Source organism: Trichechus manatus, unplaced genomic scaffold (genome assembly GCF_000243295.1).
Source record: "Trichechus manatus latirostris isolate Lorelei unplaced genomic scaffold, TriManLat1.0 scaffold00194, whole genome shotgun sequence".
Classification (NCBI taxonomy): domain Eukaryota; kingdom Metazoa; phylum Chordata; class Mammalia; order Sirenia; family Trichechidae; genus Trichechus; species Trichechus manatus.
In genome coordinates, this window is record NW_004444130.1 from 2,508,220 (window position 1) to 2,529,196 (window position 20,977).

A 20,977-nucleotide genomic window follows, 5' to 3' on the forward strand; every position below is an offset into this window, starting at 1 on the left:
AGTGAGAGAAGATGCTATTTTGAATGAGTGGTAAGAGTAAAAATGTTGGAAGATGAGGCAAGCCAATAGGACCTCATATTGAACTGATATGAGAGGTGAGGAAAAGAGAAGGCAAGACTACTCATATAAACACACAGGCACATGCATTCTCTCTCTCTCACACACACACACACACACACACACACACACACACAGATACATACAGACATACACAGATACATTTATATATGATCCCTGCAAGTGCGGTGGTTTAGCACTCAGCTACTGAAACGTCGGTGGTTGAAATCCACCAGTTGCTCTGCAGCAGAAAGATGTGGCAGTCTGCTTCTGTAAATGTTTACAGCCTTGGAAACCCTATAGGGCAGTTCTACTCTGTCCTATAGGGTGGCTATGAGTTGGAATCGACTCAACAGCAATGGGTTTTGGTATAGGAGATATCAATATTCATTATGCAGTTTCCTTTATTGAAGAATTGGTAGAGTAAGGTGCTTTGGTGGAAGAATTACTGGGGCAAGGAAATAAAGGCACCTAGAGGCTATGTGGTGCATGTGGTTCAGAGATTTCTTTTCCTGAGATGACAGTGATCTTGTGATAAGCTAGGCACAGAAAAGCTTTGGCGAGGGTGAACACTCTTTAGCAAAGTCGGTCCTGAGGGGCAAGAAGATTATTTGATGAGAGTGTCCAGTGGACCAGGTCAGGGAGGGGACAACGGAGGCCAGGAAGGGGAACTGAGGGAATCTGAATAAATTATGACCTTCGGTTAATGATGATCTATCAATATCAGTTCATTAGTTATAACAAATGCACCATATTAATGTGCGATGTTAACAGTAGGTGAAACTGGGTGTGGGCCATGTGGGAATGCTGTACTATCTTCACAATTTTTTTTTTGTAAATCTAAAACTGTCCTAAAATAAAAAAGTTTTTTTAAATAAAAAAAGAAAATATACGCAGAACTGAGCCAATCTGATTTTGGCTCGTGGAAGGAGCTCGAGTAATAAGGATTTACATTGCTGCCTGACTGACTTCCACAAGGAGGGAGCAAGATTAGGATGTGCTATGAACCTGAAACCAGGAGAGCCTTCTAAGATACTTGTTTTGTTAACACCTGCCACCTCTTTAGAGATTACAAAGCAGGAGCATTATTAGGGATCACGAAGAAAAGTACAGGAGATGTCATCCTTCCGAGACTCTTCTCATGCTATGCAGCAACCTTTAGATGAGCTGTTGGTGGGACAATATTACTGAAGAAGAAGAAACAAGGGGATGATCTACAATTAGTGAGCATAGCCACAAGCCCTGTCCAGTTTGATCCTTACCTGCCCTGTTCCAAAAGGACAATATCCTTCCACCCCAGCTTGGAGAGGTGATAGGCCACGGAGGTGCCCATGATCCCACCGCCACAGATGACTACCTGCGCCTGGGCAGGCAGGGCAATAGAATGGGCCTCGGCAGCTGATGTGCTGCTTCTTGCTGAGGGCCAGTTCTGCCATCCTGGGCTGACTCTTTGCTGTCGGACAATTGACAGCAGCCGGTAAAACATCACGTCTGTCAGCAACTGGGAAGTGTGTTCTCATTCAGCTAGGAAGATTCCAAGAATTCAAACTAGAAAGAGAAAACCAGACATCTTTAATTCCATTTAGCTCAGTGAGCAGGATTGATGAGAAAAAGATGTAACAATGCACAGTAATCATTCATTCAACAAATATTTGAGGGTATACTAAGATCTAGACACTCTGCTAGGTGTACAGATATAGCATGAGTAGGACTGAGTAGATCCCTGTCTTTATGCAACTTATATTTGAGTGTGTGTGTGTATGGGCAGGGTATAACCAATACACAAATAAAACAACGAAACAAGGCTAATGTGACAGAGCAACTGGGGCATATTTTAAATAAGATGGTCAGGAAAGGCCTCTGAGGAGGCGACATTGGAAAAGAGTCTTGATGGATGACAAGGAACCAGCTCTGTGAGTGTTCAGACAGAGGGGCAAGCATATGCAAAGTCCCTGAGATGAGAGAGGCCTTGATGAGTCCAAGACAGAAAGGAGACCAGTGTGTTCACAGCATAGTGAGCAACGGGATGAGGAGCTAAGATGACGCTGGAGAGGCAGACAGAAACCAGGTAATCCATCACAAGGAGCTGGCTATAAAGCAGGGAAATGAAATGGTCTGACATATTTTTCAAAGATGAGTCTGGCTCCTTGTGGAGAGCAGACTGTCGAATGAGAATAGAAGTGGAGAGATGAGTTGGGAAGCTACTGCAGTTGTCCAAGGGGGACAGCATGATGGCTCAGACAAGGAGGGCAGCAGAGAGACAGAGAAATGTCTAGATAGGAGGTAGAAATGACAGGACTTCCTTCCAAATTTAATGTTAAAGATGGGGAGAAAGGAGAAATAAAGAACTGGGTAGAAGGTGGTGCCACTTACCATAGTGTGAAAGACTAGGAATAGAGAGGGAGAGAAGGAAGGAGGAAGTGTGAAAGGGTGTGTGTGTGTATAGAATCTAACACTCCATTCTTAGACACAGAATGTGTGAGATACCCATTAGGAATCCAAGTGGAAACAGCAGGCAGCAGTTAAGTGGACACACCTGAAACTTGGGGAAGAGGTGTGGGAGATTAGCATATATACAATATTTAAATCCCTTGCATTTAGAGAAAACAAGACTCTGAGGCTCCCTAGCATTGATAGATTGTGAAGAGAAAGAAGGGACTAGAGATCAGGACTGAACGCTGTGGCAGTCCAACAGAGAGCGCCCAGATAGAGAACTGGTTAAAAAGACAAAGGAGTGGCTACTGAGGCAGAAAGAAAACCCAGCAGAGGTGTGTTGCAGAAGCCAAGAGAGCAAAATGGTTAACTACAGAGGGTGCTGAGAGGTCAAGCAAGATGACACAGAAATCCTTGGTGACCCTGGAGAGAACATTTTCAGTGGTCGGGATAAAGAAGAGTAGAGCAAATTGCAGAATAAACAAGAGAAGAGGGAGCAGAGACAGGTCAATAACATTTTGCTCTGAGGGGAAGCAAAAAAATGGGACAGAAGTGAGAGAAGAATGTGGAATGAAGCCAAGTGGTTTGTTTTTAAAGATGGGAAAAATCAGGAGTATTTGACCGCTGGTGGGAATGATCCAGTACAAGAGAAAGAGACTGATGATAGAGGAGAAGGGAATAACCCAAAGAATGAGGTCCTTGGGAAGGTAAGAAGAGATGGGATCCAGAGCCTAGGTGAAGTATTACATGCCTCCCATTTCAAAAGGGGGTGTGCTGGAGATTTTCAAGTATAGAAGAGAATTATTAGTCATGTTAGGCTTATCACTCACACACAGGAAATACGGAAGTCACAAGATGCAACAAAGCACACATTTCTATGAGATAATAAATAAAACAAGTTACAGAAGGAAAACAAGACTATAGGCCAAGACCATCAGGGAAGCGGTCGTACAGAAAGCAGGACTTATGCCACCGCTTCTCACGTCCTGGTAAACTCCGTCTCAAAATGTAAGCTCCTTTACACAGCGAGTCCCTTCTGTAATCTCATCTCCATGTGGCCAATTTCTCTCCCCTGACCCAATCACTTCCTGCTTTCAGCCTTGCTCCAGAGACCTCACCATCAAGAGGCAGGGTCAGCATCCTCCTTCCTTCTGAATCATTACCACTTGGTCACACTTGAAAAAGATCCTGTTCTTTTGCAGCTTAGGCTAGCAGGCCCCCCTTATCTACCTCCAGGCTACAAAGCGTTATTGAAGAAAATGAGAGGGCAGGTCTCTGTCTATATTCAGGTTATGGGCTGGTAACACTGCTCCTCTCCTCCCTCATTATAGACAGCCTGCGTCCTGTCCTATCTCATCTCATCCCTCACACTCCACCTACAAACTTACTTGCACTTGCAACCATTCCTTACTTCCTTCATCTGGTCAAAAGTTAACCCTCCACAAGCGCCCTGGGTCCCATTTCCTCCTTCCTCCTTTTGAACCTAGCTCCATCAATTGTTTTCTTTCTCGTACTTTGAACTTTTCCCTCCTTTTGGATCTTTCTAATCAGCATTTTAACACGTGAGTCTCTCCCAAATGATTTAAGAAATAAAAGCTCTACAACTTTCCTCAAATAGCTTTTTTAATTTTAAAATTCTAAACTATAAAAATTATAGTCTTTACAAAAAACTCAAATATAGGAGGAAATTAAGATTTCCCATCACACAAAGATAACCAATACCCATGTTAAACATCTTTCCAGAATTTTACTTTTGCAGCAATGTGTTGCCCTGATGTCCACTTGTCTGCCACCACCCTTGTCTTAAGTTCTCATCTCCTTATATCTTTGACTGCGGAGTCGGCCAGCAGGTTTTTCAAATAAAAATTTATTCTAAACAGAGTTTACAACTTGCCTTTTTCACTTAATGATAAATATATTGAAAGAGTTGTTTATATTTTCTGCTTTTCACTTTTTCTCCATCCTACTCTTGCCTGAGCCAACAGCAATCGGGCTTCTGCCCCACCACCCACTGACATCACTCTAGCCAAGGACACTACATTGCTTGTTTCCAGGGACATTTTCCAGGCACCATCTCACTTGACTTCTTGGCAGCAGTTTAATAACCTTTGATAACTCCTTCCTACTTGACACTCTCATTCCTTGTTTGTTTCATTTTTCCCTAAATTTTATTTATTTTGTTGTTGTAATACACACACCAACAGTTTCTACATGTACAATTTAATGACACTGATTACATTCTTCAAGTTGTGCAACCATTCTCACCCTCTTTTTGAGTTGTTCCTCCCTCATTAACACAAACCCACTGTCCCTTAAGGTTCCTATCTAATCTTTAAAGTTGCTGTTGTCAGTTTGATCCCATACAGACAGTTCTTAAAAGAGCATAATGCTCAAGGCAGATTTTTTAGTAGTTAAGCTATATTGTTCAGTTTTAAAATGACTTTAGGGGACATTTTTGGTTTAAGGTTTACAGATTATCTCAGGCAATAGTTTCAGAGGTTCATCCACCTTCCATGGCTCCAGACTAGAGTTCATGAGAATTTGAAATTCTGGTCTGCATTTTCCCCTTTGATCAGGATTCTCCTATGGAATCTTTGACCAAAATGTTCAGTAATGGTAACTGGGCACAATCTAGTTTTTCTGGTCTCATGGCAAAAGAGGCAGATGTTCATGGAGGCAATAAACTACACATTCCATATCCTCCTCCTATTCTAGACTCTGCTTCTTCTTCTATTGCTCCAGAAACCAATTGTTGTGCCTTGGATGGCCGCTTGTAAGCTTTTAAGATGCCAGGCACTACGCAATGAACTAGAAGGTAGCTGAGAAGCACTAAAGGTGTTATTAGGCCAATTAATGGAATGTGCCATGAAACTATGACCCTAAACCTCCAAACCAAGACACCAAATCCCATGAGGTGTTTGGCTGTACATAAGCAGCTTCAGCAGCTGCTGTTTTTTTTTTTTTTTGGTTGTTGTAAATATATCACACAACTTTTGCCAATTCAACTTTTTGCAGGTATACAACTTATTGATAGCAATTACAATCATCGACTGTGCAACTCTACGCTTGTTTTTTGATTTTTGATTCCTACTTCCCTGGTCACCTCTTTGCTGACTTGTCTCTGGTCTCCTCTCCTCTGCCAATCTGTTATGTGTTGATGTCCCCTGGGGCTCTGTCTGAGGCCTGCTTCTCTTTTGTCCCATACACTCTCTCGGGGTGATTTCATTCTCTACCATGACTGATGGCCCAACCCACACCAATGCTGAGCTTCAGACCTGTATATCTAGCTACAGAATGGCCATCTCCACTTGAATTCCCATAGGTAAAACTGAGTACATCCAAAATGCAAACCCATCTTCTTCAATCCCCAAATGGCTCCACTTCCTGTGTCTTCCAGTGACACTGTCTACTAGAATACTGAGTGTTATCTTGGATTCCTCCCTTTCTCTCATCTTCCCATTCCAGTCAGTCAAGACCTAACAATTCCACATTCTAAATCCCTCTTAAATTCATCTACTTCTCTCCATCTCCACTCCACTGCCTGTATCCAAGCCACCATCATTTCTCACTCAGGTTACCGCAGAAGCTTCCTGACAAGCCTACTGGCCTCTAATCTGCACATGCATGTGCACGCATACACACCATTCTCTAAACAGGAGTCCAAGGGAGTCTTCTATATCGAAAATCTTATTTCAATGCCCTCTTAAAACCCTTCAATGACTTTCTGATGCTCTCAGGAAAAAGCCCAAACTCCTTATTAAGAAGTGCAAGGTCCTTCACAGTCTGGCTCATTTCTGATCTCTGGTCTCATTTCTCTTCTCTCCTCACCTCTCACACTCTAGTTAAGCCAGACTGAACTAGCTGCAATTCCCCAGGCATGTCGGAAACGGACCCTTTTTCACCTCCAGGATTTAGGTATATTATTCTCTGTAACTGCCAGTTCCTGCCACTCCTCCCCCCAAGTAAGAGTAATTCCCTCATGTCTCAGCCTATTTGGCATCTTATCCAACCACCTTCCCCAACACTTTATGAGGTGACTCTTCTATGCTCTCCTACAATACCCTGTACTTCTCCCAGCACAGAACTGACCACACTACCTAACGGTCTATTTACCAACGAGGGAGGCAACATAGCAACCCAGCTGGAAACATAGGCTTTGGAGACAGGCAGATTTGGGTTTGAAAATTGCCCCCACCTTCCATTAGCTATATGATCAAGCAAGTTACTCAATGTTTCAGGCTCCTCATCTGTAACATGGGCTAGAAATACCTACTTCATATGGTTGCTGTAAAGACTAAATGCAGGAAAAACATGGTAATTGGCACCTAAGAAGCACTCAATAAGCAGTAGTTATTATTCCCCTAATATAATGGAACTCTCTGAGAGCAGGCACTCATTATAACATGTTCACGATTTTCCTAGCATCCAGTGTAGGCACCTAGGAAATATCTGCTGGTGAATTAATGAGAACAGGAGATGGGAAAAAAATCAGTGATGACTCTGGCTACGTCCCCAGATTTGATGGGATAGTTGAATACCTGAATTTAAAAAAAAAAAAAAAAAAACTAGTATTTTTACAGGTAGTTACAATGTGCCAAACACTGCTTTATGTATATAACCGATCTAAGCCTCACAACTTCATGAAGTTGATACCATCATTTCTGTTTTACAGATGAGGAAAATGAGGCACAGAGAAGTGGAGTGACTTGCCCAAGATCCTACAATACTAGTAAGTCGCAGAGCCAGGATTCAAACCCTGCAGCACGGCACTAGAGTCTGCCATTTAACATTACTCCATGCTACCTTTCAAATAAAGCCACATGAGTAAAGAAAGAGCAGCTGCGAGGACAGAACCATAAGCATATCACCAGTAGGAGAAAGGGAATTGTAAAGGGGGCAGAAAAAACCAGGGCTTCCGACTAGTTCTTCCGGGTTCAACCATGGTGGAGAAAGTGACACCGGAACAGACCTGAATTTTTTAAATTTGGATGAACCAGAATCATAACCAGAACAGGAAAAACTACAGGTTGAAGCCCTGCTAGAAACTTAATCTCCCTCTTAGAAAACAAGGGCAGCATACACATTGTACAGCAACCAAATCTCTTGCCCATGGGATTTTATCCATTTGTGCAGAGCTGGAAACAGTGGTGCCCTGCTCAAACACGGTAGCGGAGTGGGCCGCTCTGAATGTTGTCACTGTTCTCAGTCCTGGCAATAATCCAATCTCACTCATCAGGCTCCTGAAAGGGCTCACTACGCCTCTACCGAGTCTCCCATTCCAGGGCTTCCATCCATAATTTTTCCCATTATGGTTATGGTTCTGGATCACCTAAATTTAAAAAGTTCGGGTCTGTTTCAGTTTTGCTTCATTGGCCATAACTGCCACTAGAAGCCCTGGAAGAAACAGGGTAATAGGTATGTTTCCAGGGGGAATAATAAACAATGTTAAAAGCCCAAGATGATAAGGACTAAGCAAAGGATTTTGACCTTGCGCTTATCTCGACCTTCAAAGAGTCAGTGAATTGGTGAGGTTGGAAGAAAAGAAGGATTTAAAGCGGATGTAAACAACAATAAAGAAAGGAAAAGCACCAGTCTATTCAAGTACTTTTGGCAGCAAAATCAAAGCCAAACTGGATAACAAAGGAGGTAGAAACTGAAAATGTCAAGCAAAGAAATAAAGCACATTACTTGGTTTAAAATACATGATATTTCAAAAAAAAGAAGTTCTAAAAAGAATTGTATTATTCTCTCTACGAAGAATAACTTCTGCTAAGCAATCTTAAGACTGGGGCTGGTTCTGCTCAAATTTGCTTAAATCAACAAGAGCAGGGTAACAACTCTTAACTGCCTCCCAGTTATTCTGCTGTATGGTCACAGCATTGTGTTCAAATGGGCTGCTGGTCACAAGAAAGACTGAGTATAGATAGATTCACACAACATTTCCCACACTTGCTTCAGCATAAGAACCACCTGGGGCCCTTGTTTTTAAAAAACACACACACAAACGAACAAACCAAACAAATTCCCAAGCTCCACCTCTGCGGACTCTGATTTCGCTGGTCTAGTGTGTTGTATTTTTTAACAAGTGCACCATGTGATCAGGCAAGTTTAAGAAACTGGTACAAATTCCCACCATCGGGAAAGTGTACACTTCGGCCCGGCACCCTACTCCCCTTCCTCGCCCCCACCCCCCATCACCAACCCGCGCATCCTGCTTACGTGCATGGGCGAAACGGACTTGTAGACTCCTGATTCAAATTTTAGTATCATACAAGGGGGTCAAACATTAAGAAAACTCATTGCCCTGGCCTAGACTCTTCAAGGCAACTTCTGCCGAAGTCTGCAGCAGTCTTACTAGTGGACAGCTGTGAAAAAAACGCGGGAAAAAAAATTCCACCTGCAGAGGAGGATGACCTGGCTAGATCAAGCGTGAGTTGGCAGGGCGCTGGAGGTGTGTGCAGGCTCGAGGAGGAGCCCGAAGCGAGGTCAGCCCGGTCGCCCTGGGAATGCAGGCTGCGCTCTGGGCGCCTGGAAGAGTAGGCTCGCAGGCCCAGGGACAGCCGGGCACGGGTCCCCGAGACCCGGACAACACAGCCATAGAGAGTGCCCCCAAGCCTGAAGCAAACAGGGCGGAACCGTCTCGACCCGGGCGGGCCGACTCCTGGCGCCTGTATGCGCCTTCCCGAAACTACTCGGCCGAACCAAAGTAAGGCGGGTGGCTGCCGGGAGCACCCCTGGGGTCCTGGGGCGTTAAGGCCCGCGCGAACGGGAGGCTAGAGCGGCCCTGCAGCTGTCTCCTTACCTCACTGCCGTCCCCGCCAAGGGCTCCGCGCTCAGCAACACCCCGGCGGAGGAGAGGCAGCAACAACAACGGTTCCTGGAGGTCGGAAGTCGAGGGGACAAGGACGGGAACGGGGGGCGGGGCAGAGGAAATAAAAAGTTCCGGGAAAGAGGGAGTCCCCGACCTTCCGCGCTTTACGGCCCCCCAGCAAGGCTACGGCCAGCGCGTGACCGCAATCGTGGGCGAGCGCGGCGTTACGTTTCCGCGGCGACACGCCCCCGGCATGTGGACTCGTTTGGGTCTCGCGAGGCACCACCCCGAGGCCTTTTTTGTCCCCCACCAAGATGGAGGCGAGCTGGAGGCCCTGTTTCTCAAAGCCGTTTTATAGAACTCGGGCCTCGGACCAGCGTTGATTTCTGCAAATGGACGTCGTAGGTGGGTGGCAGGCCCTGCTGGAGCGTTGGGAACATGGGGTTCTCTTTACCTTCAAGGCTCGTTGCTTGGCCCTTCCCCCAATTGAGTCCGCAGCCCATAGTCGCATTCTAGTCCAGGACGTAATCAAAGGCCTCTAGGACCGGCAGTTGTGTTGTTCTTGGAAGTCGTTCTGGGCCTTCCTGGGCGAGGCTGTAGCAAGGGGATCGGAAATCCGGTCTGCAGGCCTGGCTCGACCTCGGAGGCAAGAATAACGGATATCGGTTCCCGGCCCGATTTTACTTCTCTGCTAGGAAGGATGCGAGCGGCTCCTGCACCTTCCCAGCTTTTCTTGGCCCAGAGGAAGAGAAGTCGTTCTCTCAAGCCTCTGAGAAGTCTTCCGCCCACCCCTCCCTATTACATCACCCTGATAGAACTCATCAGTATCTGAAGTCTGTAGATGATCTAAGTGTTCGTTGCGAGCCTTCAGACGACAGAATCTTACTCTTATTCACAGCTGTGTTCTCAGCCCTTAGAACAGTGCCTCATCCTGTAAATATTTCTTGAATGGACCGCCGCTACTGCATTTGGGACTGCTCTCTCCAGTCTCGTTCTTTGGGTTCAGGCCCATCTCACCACACAAGCCTACCAGCTAATCTTGTGTTTTATCGATGGCTGCCTGTGGCTAGGCACTGGGCTGAATGATGGTCTCCATCAGTACAAAAGAAAGGGGGCTTCTGCTCTCAGGAAGTGGTGATAAAGTGGCAGGGATCCCTGTGTCAGCATGCCAGCCCAAAGCCTGCATAGGGTATACCCCACTCACAAGATGGCCCAGGAGAGGTCTGGCTACCGGAGGATAAAAGTCTGCTTCTTGCTGTTCTGATACATAAAAGTTCAAGGCATCCTAGGGTCCTGTGTTAGATACTTTAATATTCTAGCTAAGGGCCTAAAGTTTGGGGTCACCTCTCCCCCCCGCCCCATCCCCACCCCATAAAAAAAAGACTGGTCTAACAGATCTGAAGCATAACCTTGAGGAAGCTTTTCCTGATGCCCAGATGTGGCAATTTAGGGAGAAAAACTTCCTGTTTTCTAAATAAGTGATCTGGTCCCCATACTCTTCTTAGTAAAGATTAAGATTGTCCATTTGACCTCACCCAAGATGTACATTCTCTTCTGCTAGCCAGGCTGTGGTTTCCTCTTCCAGGCAGGCTTCTGGCATCTTCAGCTGCAGCTGCCTAGCCAATCAGGAGCTAAGAGGAGCAAGAGCCCCTTGGGGTGCAGCCCCAGCCTCCTGCAACCTCCAGCCCCAGAGCACTGGCTGAGCCGGAGACAGGATCCAGAGGCTCTACAGGGTGAGGTGCCCCCACAGAGGAGGAGCCCTGATTCAAAGGAGCCAGCCTTGGACAGCTGTGGTCCCCTGCCTGATCATCGAACCTAATGAAGGTCAGGCCTCAGGGCTGTTGACTCGGGTAGGACCTGCTTAATGTTTTTCTCATAGCTTAGCTATTGACTTTTGGACTAATTTTTAGACTTTAACTTTTATTTTTATCAAAGAAGTATAGGCACTAGTTTTAAGTCAAGTAATACTACAAAGTTTATAATAAACAGTAGTTCCCTGTGTGATTCTCAGTCTTCAGAGCTAATCACTCTTACAGCTGTTTTGTTTGGTAATTAACTCATTCTTTAATTTATACTTATACTGCTACTTGGTTTTTAAGTTTCAAATATTCTCTACTGACTTGGCAGATGGTTTGCCTTCATCCCACAGACACAACATCCCCCTCGCCCCCCACGGCCACCCACACTTTCACTTGGTTTTTTCTCCTTTTTTGGGTTAAGTCAATATTTATTGTTTTAAACCTATGAATATTATTCTCAGCTAAGCCATGTCATGTACAATAATTACATTTCCCAACATTTTATTATAAAAAGTTTCAAACATACAGCAAAATTGAAAGAATTTTCTAATGAATACCCATATACCAAGCACCTAGATTCTACTATTAATCTTTTCCTTAGTTTAGTTAAAATATGATGATCTTCCTATATCCATTATATCCGTCTTATTTTTTGATGCATTTCAGAGTAAATTGCAAGCATCAGTATACTTCCCCCAAATACTGTTTTTGAAATAGTTTTGGTATCAGGATAATGTTGTATTAATAAAATGAGTTGAGAAATGTTTCCTCCTCTTCTGATTTTTGAAGTTTTATGTAGAATTGGTATCATTTCTTCTTTAAATGTTTCTTAAAATTTGCTAGTGAAGCCATCTGGGCCTGGAGTTTTTTGTTTTCTTTTGGATTTTACAGAAAGGTTTTTAACTACATTTCTTTTTCTTTAATAGCTATAAGGCTGTTCACATTATCTATTTCTTGAGGATTGAGCTTTGTTGTATCTTTCGAGGAATTGGTCTGTTTCATCAAAATCATTGAATTTGTAGCATTAAGTTGTTCATAATATGCTCTTATTGTCTTTTTAATGTCTCTATGATCTGTGGTGATAACCCTTCCTTTTTTTCCTGATGTTGATGATTTGTGTTTTGTCTTTTTTTTGGTTGATCGGTGTAGCTAGGGCTTTTCCAGGTTTGTTGATCTTTTCAAAGAATCAGCTTTTGGCCCGAGAATATAATTGTTATTTGTGGGAGGATTGGTTTGTTAGTAGCTTTCCCCACATGTAATGGAACTAGACATTCCACTGCTCAAATACTTCAGCTTTCCTATCATTAACTTGAGTTCAGTATTTGTTTATAGTTTTTTTTTTTTTTGTAAAGTTTACTTATTATGAAAAGCACAGATCTTCACTACATCATTTCCATTTTTATACAAAAATTTTTCGCAACACTTCTCTTAAAATTAGCATGTTTAAAAATGAAAACTTTTTTTCTCTCCTTCCCCTGGGGGCTTGGTTTTAAGCTCTCTAACTTTAAGCCACTCCAGTTCTGTCTGCTGATTGATCAGTTATAACAGCACTATTCTGCTGTGGGTTTCCTTTTTCACACCTGACATCGGTCACTTCTCAGAATATTATTCTCCTTCCAAAGTATAATTTAATCCATTTCACTGTTGCTTTTGTGAACACCTTAGGACACTGACATATGCTGATGTTCTGTAATTGAGTAAAATTTGTTTTGCCTCTGCTTTGAAGATGCCTGCTCCCACCAGATGATCTGATGCCCCATATTGAGAAGCTCCTAACTCAGAGCTGTGGAGTCCCTGGGTGGTACAAATGGTCAATACACTTTACTGATTAATGCACTTTACCATTAACTGAAAGGTTGGAGGTTTGAGTCCACCCAGCAGTGCCTTGGAAGAAAGGCTTGGCATCTATTTCCGAAAAATCAGCCATTGAAAACCCTGTGGAGCACAGTTCTACTTTGACACACATGATGTCTCTGTGAGTTGAAGTTGACTTGATGGCAACTGTTTTTTTTTTAATCTCAGAGCTTTCGAGAAATTGTTTCTTTGTTTCCTGTGTCTCTTACCATGCGTTGCTAAGTGACTAGACCTAACCTTTTCACAAAGGCAGAAATACAGCTGTAATGCTCTCCTTTCCCTCTACCACCTCATTACTACACAGCAGATCCTTGAGTTGACTCTTCAAACTCGCTAAATCCCATGTCATTCTGTCCATTGGTCAGTTTATGCCTGGTGACTTGTTCTTCAGTTAGGAGACTTGATATATGTGTGTGTTTTCTTTCTTATAAGAGGCAACTGTAAGTGAGTGAAAAAAAATTCTAACTGAATAAAAGAAAACTGACTACTTTCTAGGAAGCCGCTGATAAGAGAGCTCCAAACTGGCAGATATTTTGGCAACCTGTAAGGAGCGACTAGGAGACAGTTACTGTTGGAGGCTCTTTAAAATTCAAACAAAGCTGGGATTCATCTACAATTTGTTTTTACAGTTTCACTTTTTCTCCATGACAGAGTGAAAGCAACAGAAAACTCTCTACAATTAGCTTGAGGAGCGTTCTCTTTGCTTCTTGGAAAGAATGAATTCATAAGCTTGTGCCTAGAGAATGCCACACCATGTCAGGCTTCCTGGGGAAGCAGTTTGCTTTCGCTCTGACTGGGACTCACCACTTTCCCTTATAAGAACAGTGATTGAGTTGGTGGCCTCTGTTAAGTAACAGAAATGCTATAAACATGTTTTAAAAATTAAGTGCCAGAAACTTGTATGTGAATGTTCATAGCAGCATTATTCATAATAGCCCCAAATGGAAATAACTCAAATGCCCTTTAACTGATGAATGAATAAATAAAATGTAGTATATGCACGTTGTTGTTGTTAAGTGCCATTGAGTTGGTTCCGACCTATAGTGACCCTATGTACAACAGAACGAAACACTGCCCGGTCCTGCACCATCCTCACTATCATTGTTATGTTTGAGCCCATCGTTGTAGCCACTGTGCCAGTCCGTCTTGTTGAGGGTCTTCCTGTTTTTCGCTGACCGTCTACTTTACTAAGCATGATGTCCTTCTTCAGGAACTAATCCGTCCTGATTACAAGTCCAAAGTACGTGAGATGAAGTCTCATCATCCTCGCTTCCAAGGAACACACTCTGGCTTTATTTCTTCCAAGACAGATTTGTTTGTTCTTCTAGCAGTCCCTGGTATATGCAGTATTCTTCACCAACACCATAATTCAGAGGCATCAATTCTTCAGTCTTCCTTATTCATTGTCCAGCTTTCTTACGCATATGAGGTGATTGAAAATACCATGGCTTAGGTCAGGTGCACCTTAGTCCTCAAAGTGACATCTTTGCTTTTGAACACTTTAAAGAGGTCTTCTTTTGCAGTAGATTTGTCTGGTGCAATATGTGTTTTGATTTCTTGACTGCTGTTTCCATGGACGTTGATCGTGGATCCAAGTAAAATGAAATCCTTGACAACTTCAATCTTTCCTCCATTTATCATGTTGCTTATTGGACCACTTGTGAGGATTTTTGTTTTCTTTATGTTGAGATGTAATTTATACTGAAGGCTGTAGTCTTTGATCTTCATCAGTAAGTGCTTCAAGTCCTCTTTGCTTTTAGCGAGCAAGGTTGTGTCATCTGTATAACACAGGTTGTTAATGAGTTTTCCTCCAATCCTTATGCCGTGTCTTCTTCATGTAGTTCAGCTTCTTGGATTATTTGTTCAGGATACAGATTGAATAAGTATGGTGAAAGGATACAACCCTGACACACACCTTTTCTGATTTTAAACTACTCAGTATCCCTTTGTTCTGTTCAAACAACTGCCTCTTGGTCTATGTACAGGTTCCTCGTGAGCACAATTAAGTGTTCTGGAATTCTCATTCCTAACAGTGCTATGCACAATTTGTTATGATCCACACAGTCGAATGCCTTTGCATAGTCAATAAAATATAGGTAAACATCTTTCTGGTATTCTCTGCTTTCAGCCAAGATTCATCTGACATCAGCAATGATATCCCTTGTTCCACATCCTCTTCTGAATCTGGCTTGAGTGTTTGCCAGTTCCCTGTTGATGTACTGCTGCAACCGTTTTTGAGTTACCTTCAGCAAAATTTTACTTGCGTGTGATACTAATGATATTGTTTGATAATTTCCGCAGACCATGGAATATTATTTGGCAATTAAAAGGAATAAAGTTCTGACACATGCTACCACATGGACAAACCTTGAAAACTTCATGATAAGTCAAAGAAGCCAGTCACGAAAGACCACATATTGTATGATTCCACTTACATGAAATGTCCAGAATAGGCAAATCTGGAGACAAAACGTGGATTAGTGGTTGCCAGGGGCTACGGAGGGTGGGTGGTTGGGAAGAAATGGGAGTGACTGTTAATGGGTACAGGGTTTCTTTTCGGGATGATGAAGATGTTCTAAAATTGATATGGTGATGGTTGCACAACTCTTTTAACATACTGAGTACTATTGGATTGTACACTTTAAGTGGATGAATTGTATGTAAATCATATCTCAATAAAGCTGTTAAAATGATTAGGTATCAGTCTCTGATGCCACATGGCAGGTGAATTGTGTTCTGTAGGCATCAGTCACCATCTTTTTAAAATTTTTACTTATCTTTTTTGTATTGTTTTATTTTGTCTTATTGTTGCAAAAAGAGGTGCCATCTTTATGGCAAGTGCCTGGGGTCTGTCTGCGATCTTCCTTACCATGGACTCAGTGGGAGTAGGAGGGCTTTGTTATGGGATAATCTTTGGTTCCCTGCTCTGTCTTTGCTCGAACCTCTGCGCTTGAGCAGGGACATTCATAGGCACTAGAGGCAGTGTTTTTGCTGTTGTTTTCTAATTTCTTGCAAGGGAGTGAGCGCTCGGTGAGATCTTCAGGGGAACCTGGAGAGCCTGTGCTACTGATGACTTGAGGTGTGTCCTTCGGATAGGCCACCTCCCCTGACCCTCAGCTTTGTCCAGGGTGTGGGGAGACCCCATAGAGCAAATGCGGGAGGAATAGGGTGACCAGGGATACCTAGCTGGAAGATTTCCAGAGGAGACAGCCCCATCCTCAGAAGTCTTAGGAGGGTTGCCCATGGGCCGGCTTCTCAGTGGGAAGCTGATCTCGAGAAGCCCTTCACATCAGCCCAACAACCAAAGCGTTGCTTAATCAGGAACAAGACAGTGAGCGCAGGGAAAGGCCCTGGAGTCCAGTATATCTAAGTTCTAATCCCCCCTCTGGCTCTTGCCAGCTGTTTGATCCTGAACAACTTGTTCTACTCCTTGGTACTCAGCTTCCTCATCTATAAAATTGGATAAGAAATATTTACCTGGCAAAAATAAAAGTACTGCATATTTAAAATTTTTATTAATAATTTGGATTTATTAAATTAAAATTTATTAAATTTGAATTTAACTTAAGATTCAAAAATTCAAATTCAAGATCCAGAAATTATATGAAAAATCATCCTCCCACCCTGTTACTCTTCTCTGAGTATCGATTACCAGCTACATCACAGGGTAAAGTGTATTAGTGGTAATAGTTAACTGTGTATTGGGGACTCACTTTGTGCCAGTATGGCACCTATAACATGACTGCATTTATCCCTGCTTGGTGGACAGTGTTACCCCTGTTCTGGGGACCAGGAAGCAGGCTCAGAGGAATGGAACATTTTGCCTGGCAATACACAACCTGTAAGGAGAGACGCCAAGATTTAACAACCCAGATGTTTCCTTGTTTGTAAATACCTTATAACAAGTAGATAGTCACTCCTTTCCACCCCTCTGTACACCTGATGCCTTTTCATCTAGAGCTCCGCAGATGAGCTCCCTAGGGGGAATGAGGAGGGTAGTTTATATCGATACTGGTATCAGTCGACACTGTAGTGAAAATAACAGTAACAGGTGCCAGATTAAGTCTTCGAAGTTCTTTACATCTCATTTAAGCCTCATAACCACCCTCTGAAGTAGGTTCTACTATTCCCATTTCACACATGATAAAACTGAGGCTCAGAGAGGTTAAAGAACAGGGCCAAATTCTTAGTTTAGAAAATAAGTAGTAGAGACAGGATTCAAAGCCAGGTCCAACGGCAGAGCCTAAGTTCTGAAACACTATTCGGCTCCCCTGTGGAAGTGGGTAAGAGAAGGCAAGAGGGTTAGAGGCCGGCAAGAGAAGCTAATAGACTGGGACAATGTGATGGGACTGAGGAAGGGAGGTTACCCTGAGACCTGAGAGGCTAAAAAGTGACAGCTAGGAGCAGGGTTCTGGGGCTACAAGTGCAGAAATGAAAAAGATGATCTCTGTCTTCAAGGAGCTGAGGGTTTATTGAGAGGACAAATACAGACTACACATGGGTTAACAGAACTTTTTGTTGTTCGTTGCTGCCGAGTCATCTCTGACTCCTGGCAACCCCGCGTACAACAGAACAAAAGGTGCCCAGTCCTGTGCCATCCCAACCACCTGTATGTTTGATTCCATTGTTGCAGCTATTGTGTAGTGCCTTCCAACCTAGGGGGCTCATCTTCCAGCACTATATCAGATAATATTCGGTTGCAATCCATAGGGTTTTCATTGGCTAATTTTCAGAAGTTGATCTCCAGAACTCTCTTCCTAGGCTGTCTCAGTTTTGAAGCTCCGCTGAAACCTGTCTACCATGGGTGACTGCTGGTATTAGAAATACTGGTGATGTAGCTTCACAACAACATGCAAGCCACTATAGTACGACAAACTGACAGATGGGTGATGGTAACAGAACTACACAGTAGTAATAATAGTATCATAGCCATCACAGACTTACTGTTATCTATTGCTGTGTTTTAAATACAGTGGTTTAAAACAACAATATTTTGCTCACAATTCTTTAGTTTGTACAGGGCTTGGTGCTCCGTGTGACATCAGCTGGGGTGGCTTGAAGGCTGGGGGCTGGGACCACCTGAAGGCTTGCTCACTTACCTGTCAGTCAGCTGATGCTGACATGTGGGCCTCCCCTGTGGCTGCTTGGCTTTCTCAAAGCAGGTGACTGGGTTATAAAAGTTAGCATCGTAAGTGAACAAGGAGGAAGTGCATGTGATTGTGACCTAGCTGTGGAAATCACAGGTGGAGGCAGTCACAAAGAGCTGCCCAGGTTTAAGGGGAAGGATGTAGACCCCACACTTGATGGCAGGAGTGGCAACGTTACATTGAAAGAAGAGCATGTGGCATCTGAAATAGGATTTGTATCCAGAATATATAAAGAACTCTCAGGATGCCCTTTATCACCACTCTTATTCAACATTGTGCTGGAGGTCCTAGTCAGAGCGGTTAGGCAAGAAAAAGAAAGAAAGGGCATCCAAACTGGTAAGGAAGAGGTAAAAGTATCCCTGTTTGCAGACGATGTGATCTTATACACAGCAAACCCCAAAGAATCCAAAAGAAAACTACTAGAACTAATAGAAGGTTTCGGCAAAGTATCAGGATACAAGATAAACATACAAAAATCAGTTGGATTCCTCTACACCAACAAAGAGAACTTAGAAGAGGAAATCACCAAATCAATACCACTTACAGTAGCCCCCAAGAAGATAAAATACTTAGGAATAAATCTAACTAGAGACATAAAAGACCTATACAGTGCAAACTACAAGACACTACAACAAGAAACCAAAAGAGACCTGCATAAGCGGAAAAACATACCTTGCTCATGGATAGGAAGACTCGACATTGTGAAAATGTCGGTTCTACCCAAAGCTATTGACACATACAATGCAATCCTGATACAAATTCCAATGACATTTTTTAATGAGATGGAGAAACAAATCACCAACTTCATATGGAAAGGGAAGAGGCCTCAGGTAAGTAAAGGATTACTGAAGAACAACAAAGTGGGAGGCCTCACGCTACCTGATTTTAGAACCTATTATACCACCATGGTAGTCAAAACAACCTGGTACTGGTAAAACAACAGATACGTAGAGCAATGGAACAGAATTGAGAATCCACCTATGAGCAGCTGATATCTGACAAAGGCCCAAAGTCTGTTAAATGGGGAAAAGACAGTCTCTTTAACAAATGGTGCTGGCATAACTGGATATCCATCCATAAAAAACTGAAACAAGACCCATACCTCACACCGTGTACAAAAACTAACTCAAAATGGATCAAAGACCTAAATATAAAATCTAAAACGATAAAGATCATGGAAGAAAACAATAAGGACAACACTGGGAGCCCTAATACATGGCATAAACGGAATACAAAACATAACTTACAGTGCACAAACACCAGAAGAGAAACTAGGTAACTGGGAGCTCCTAAAAATCAAACACCTAATGCTCATCAAGAAACTTCACCAAAAGAGTAAAAAGATAACCTACAGACTGGGAGAAAAATTTTGGTTATGACAGATCCAGTAAGGGTCTAATCTCTAAAATCTACAAGATACTGCAACACGTCAACAACAAAAAGACAAATAACCCAATTAAAAAATGGGCAAAGAATATGAACAGGCACTTCACCAAAGAAGACATTCAGGCGGCTAACAGGTACGTGAGAAAATGCTCACGATCATTAGCCATTAGAGAAATGCAAATCAAAACTACAATGAGGTACCATCGCACCCCAACAACACTAGCATTAATCCAAAAAACACAAAATAATAAATGTTGGATAGGTTGTGGAGAGACTGGAACACTTACACACTGTTGGTGGGAATGTAAAATGGTGCAACCACTTTGGAAATCGATTTGGTGCTTCCTTAAAAGCTAGAAATAGAAGTACCATAGGATCCAGCAATCCCACTCCTTGGAATATATCCTAGAGAAATAAGAGCTGTCACACAAATAGATATATGCACACCCGTGTTCATTGCAGCACTGTTCGCAATAGCAAAAAGATGGAAACAACCTACGTGCCCATCAACGGACGAATGGATAAACAAATTATGGTATATTCACACAATGAAATACTTCGCAATGATAAAGAAAAATGATGAATCCACAAAACATCTCACAACATGGATAAATCTCACTAACTAGATAGTAGACAAGAATCATCTTAGGTGAAGGGAAGGACAACACACAATACGGGGGAAGTCAGCACAACTGGACTAAACCAAAAGCTAAAAAGTTTCCTGAACATAACCACTTTGAGGGACAGAGTAGCAGGGGCAGGGTCTGGGGACCATGGTTTCGGGGGACATCTAGGTCAATTGGCATAACAGTTTATTAAGAAAATGTTCTGCATCCCAGTTTGGTGAGTGGCGTCTGGGGTCTTAAAAGGTAGTGAGCGGCCATCTAAGATGTATCAAGTGGTCCCAACCCACCTGGAGCAAAGGAGAAGGAAGAATACCAAAAACACAAGGAAAATATTAGCCCAAGAGACAGAAAGGGCCACATAAACCAGAAACTCCCATCAGCCTGAGACCAGAAGAACTGGATGGTGTCTGGCTACCACCAGTGACTGCCCTGACAGGAAACACAACAGAGAGCCCTTGACAGAGCAGGAGAAGAGTTGGGGGCAGAACTCAAATTCATGTAAAAAGACCAGACTTAATGGTCTGACTGAGACTAGAGGAACCCCAGAAGACGTGGCCCCTGACTCTCTGTTAACCCAGAACTAAAACCATTCCCGAAGCCAACCCTTCAGACAGATTAGACGGACTATAAAACATAAAGCGATACTCATGAAGAGTATGCTTCTTAGTTCAAGTAGATACAGGAGACTAAGTGAGCAGCTCCTGTCTGGAGGCGAGATGAAAAGGCAGAAAGGGATAGGAGCTGGTTGAATGGACGCTGGAAATCTGGCGTCGAAAGGGGGTGTGTGCTGTTACATTGCAGGGAGAGCAACTAGGGTCACATAACAATATATGTATAAATTTTTGTATGAGAAACTAACCTGAG

At 43.1% G+C, this 20,977-nt stretch overlaps 1 protein-coding gene and 1 long non-coding RNA gene across 5 annotated transcripts in view; one reads left to right on the top strand and one right to left on the bottom strand.

The window, feature by feature from the left end:
• The window catches only part of PDPR (pyruvate dehydrogenase phosphatase regulatory subunit), a 40,441-nt gene extending 29,548 nt beyond the window's left edge, over positions 1 to 10,893 (bottom strand). The window contains exons 1-3 of one of the 4 annotated variants that reach the window (XM_023741900.1): positions 10,837 to 10,893; positions 9,756 to 9,940; positions 1,320 to 1,605 (exon numbers count right to left, since the gene is read on the bottom strand). In XM_023741900.1, coding sequence (XP_023597668.1) covers positions 1,320 to 1,543 — 224 coding nt within the window. In that variant the 5' untranslated portion in view covers positions 1,544 to 1,605; positions 9,756 to 9,940; positions 10,837 to 10,893. Of the gene's footprint in view, positions 1 to 1,319; positions 1,606 to 9,292; positions 9,608 to 9,755; positions 10,532 to 10,836 lie in introns of those variants that run through there. The other 3 variants (XM_023741899.1, XM_004387812.2, XM_023741901.1) reach the window with 3 other exon arrangements.
• Positions 9,608 to 15,313, top strand: LOC111822682 (uncharacterized). Its single transcript, XR_002825818.1, has 3 exons — positions 9,608 to 9,706; positions 10,887 to 11,151; positions 15,256 to 15,313. It is a non-coding gene; the product is annotated as an uncharacterized LOC111822682 (long non-coding RNA).
• The last annotated feature ends 5,664 nt before the right edge of the window (positions 15,314 to 20,977 follow it).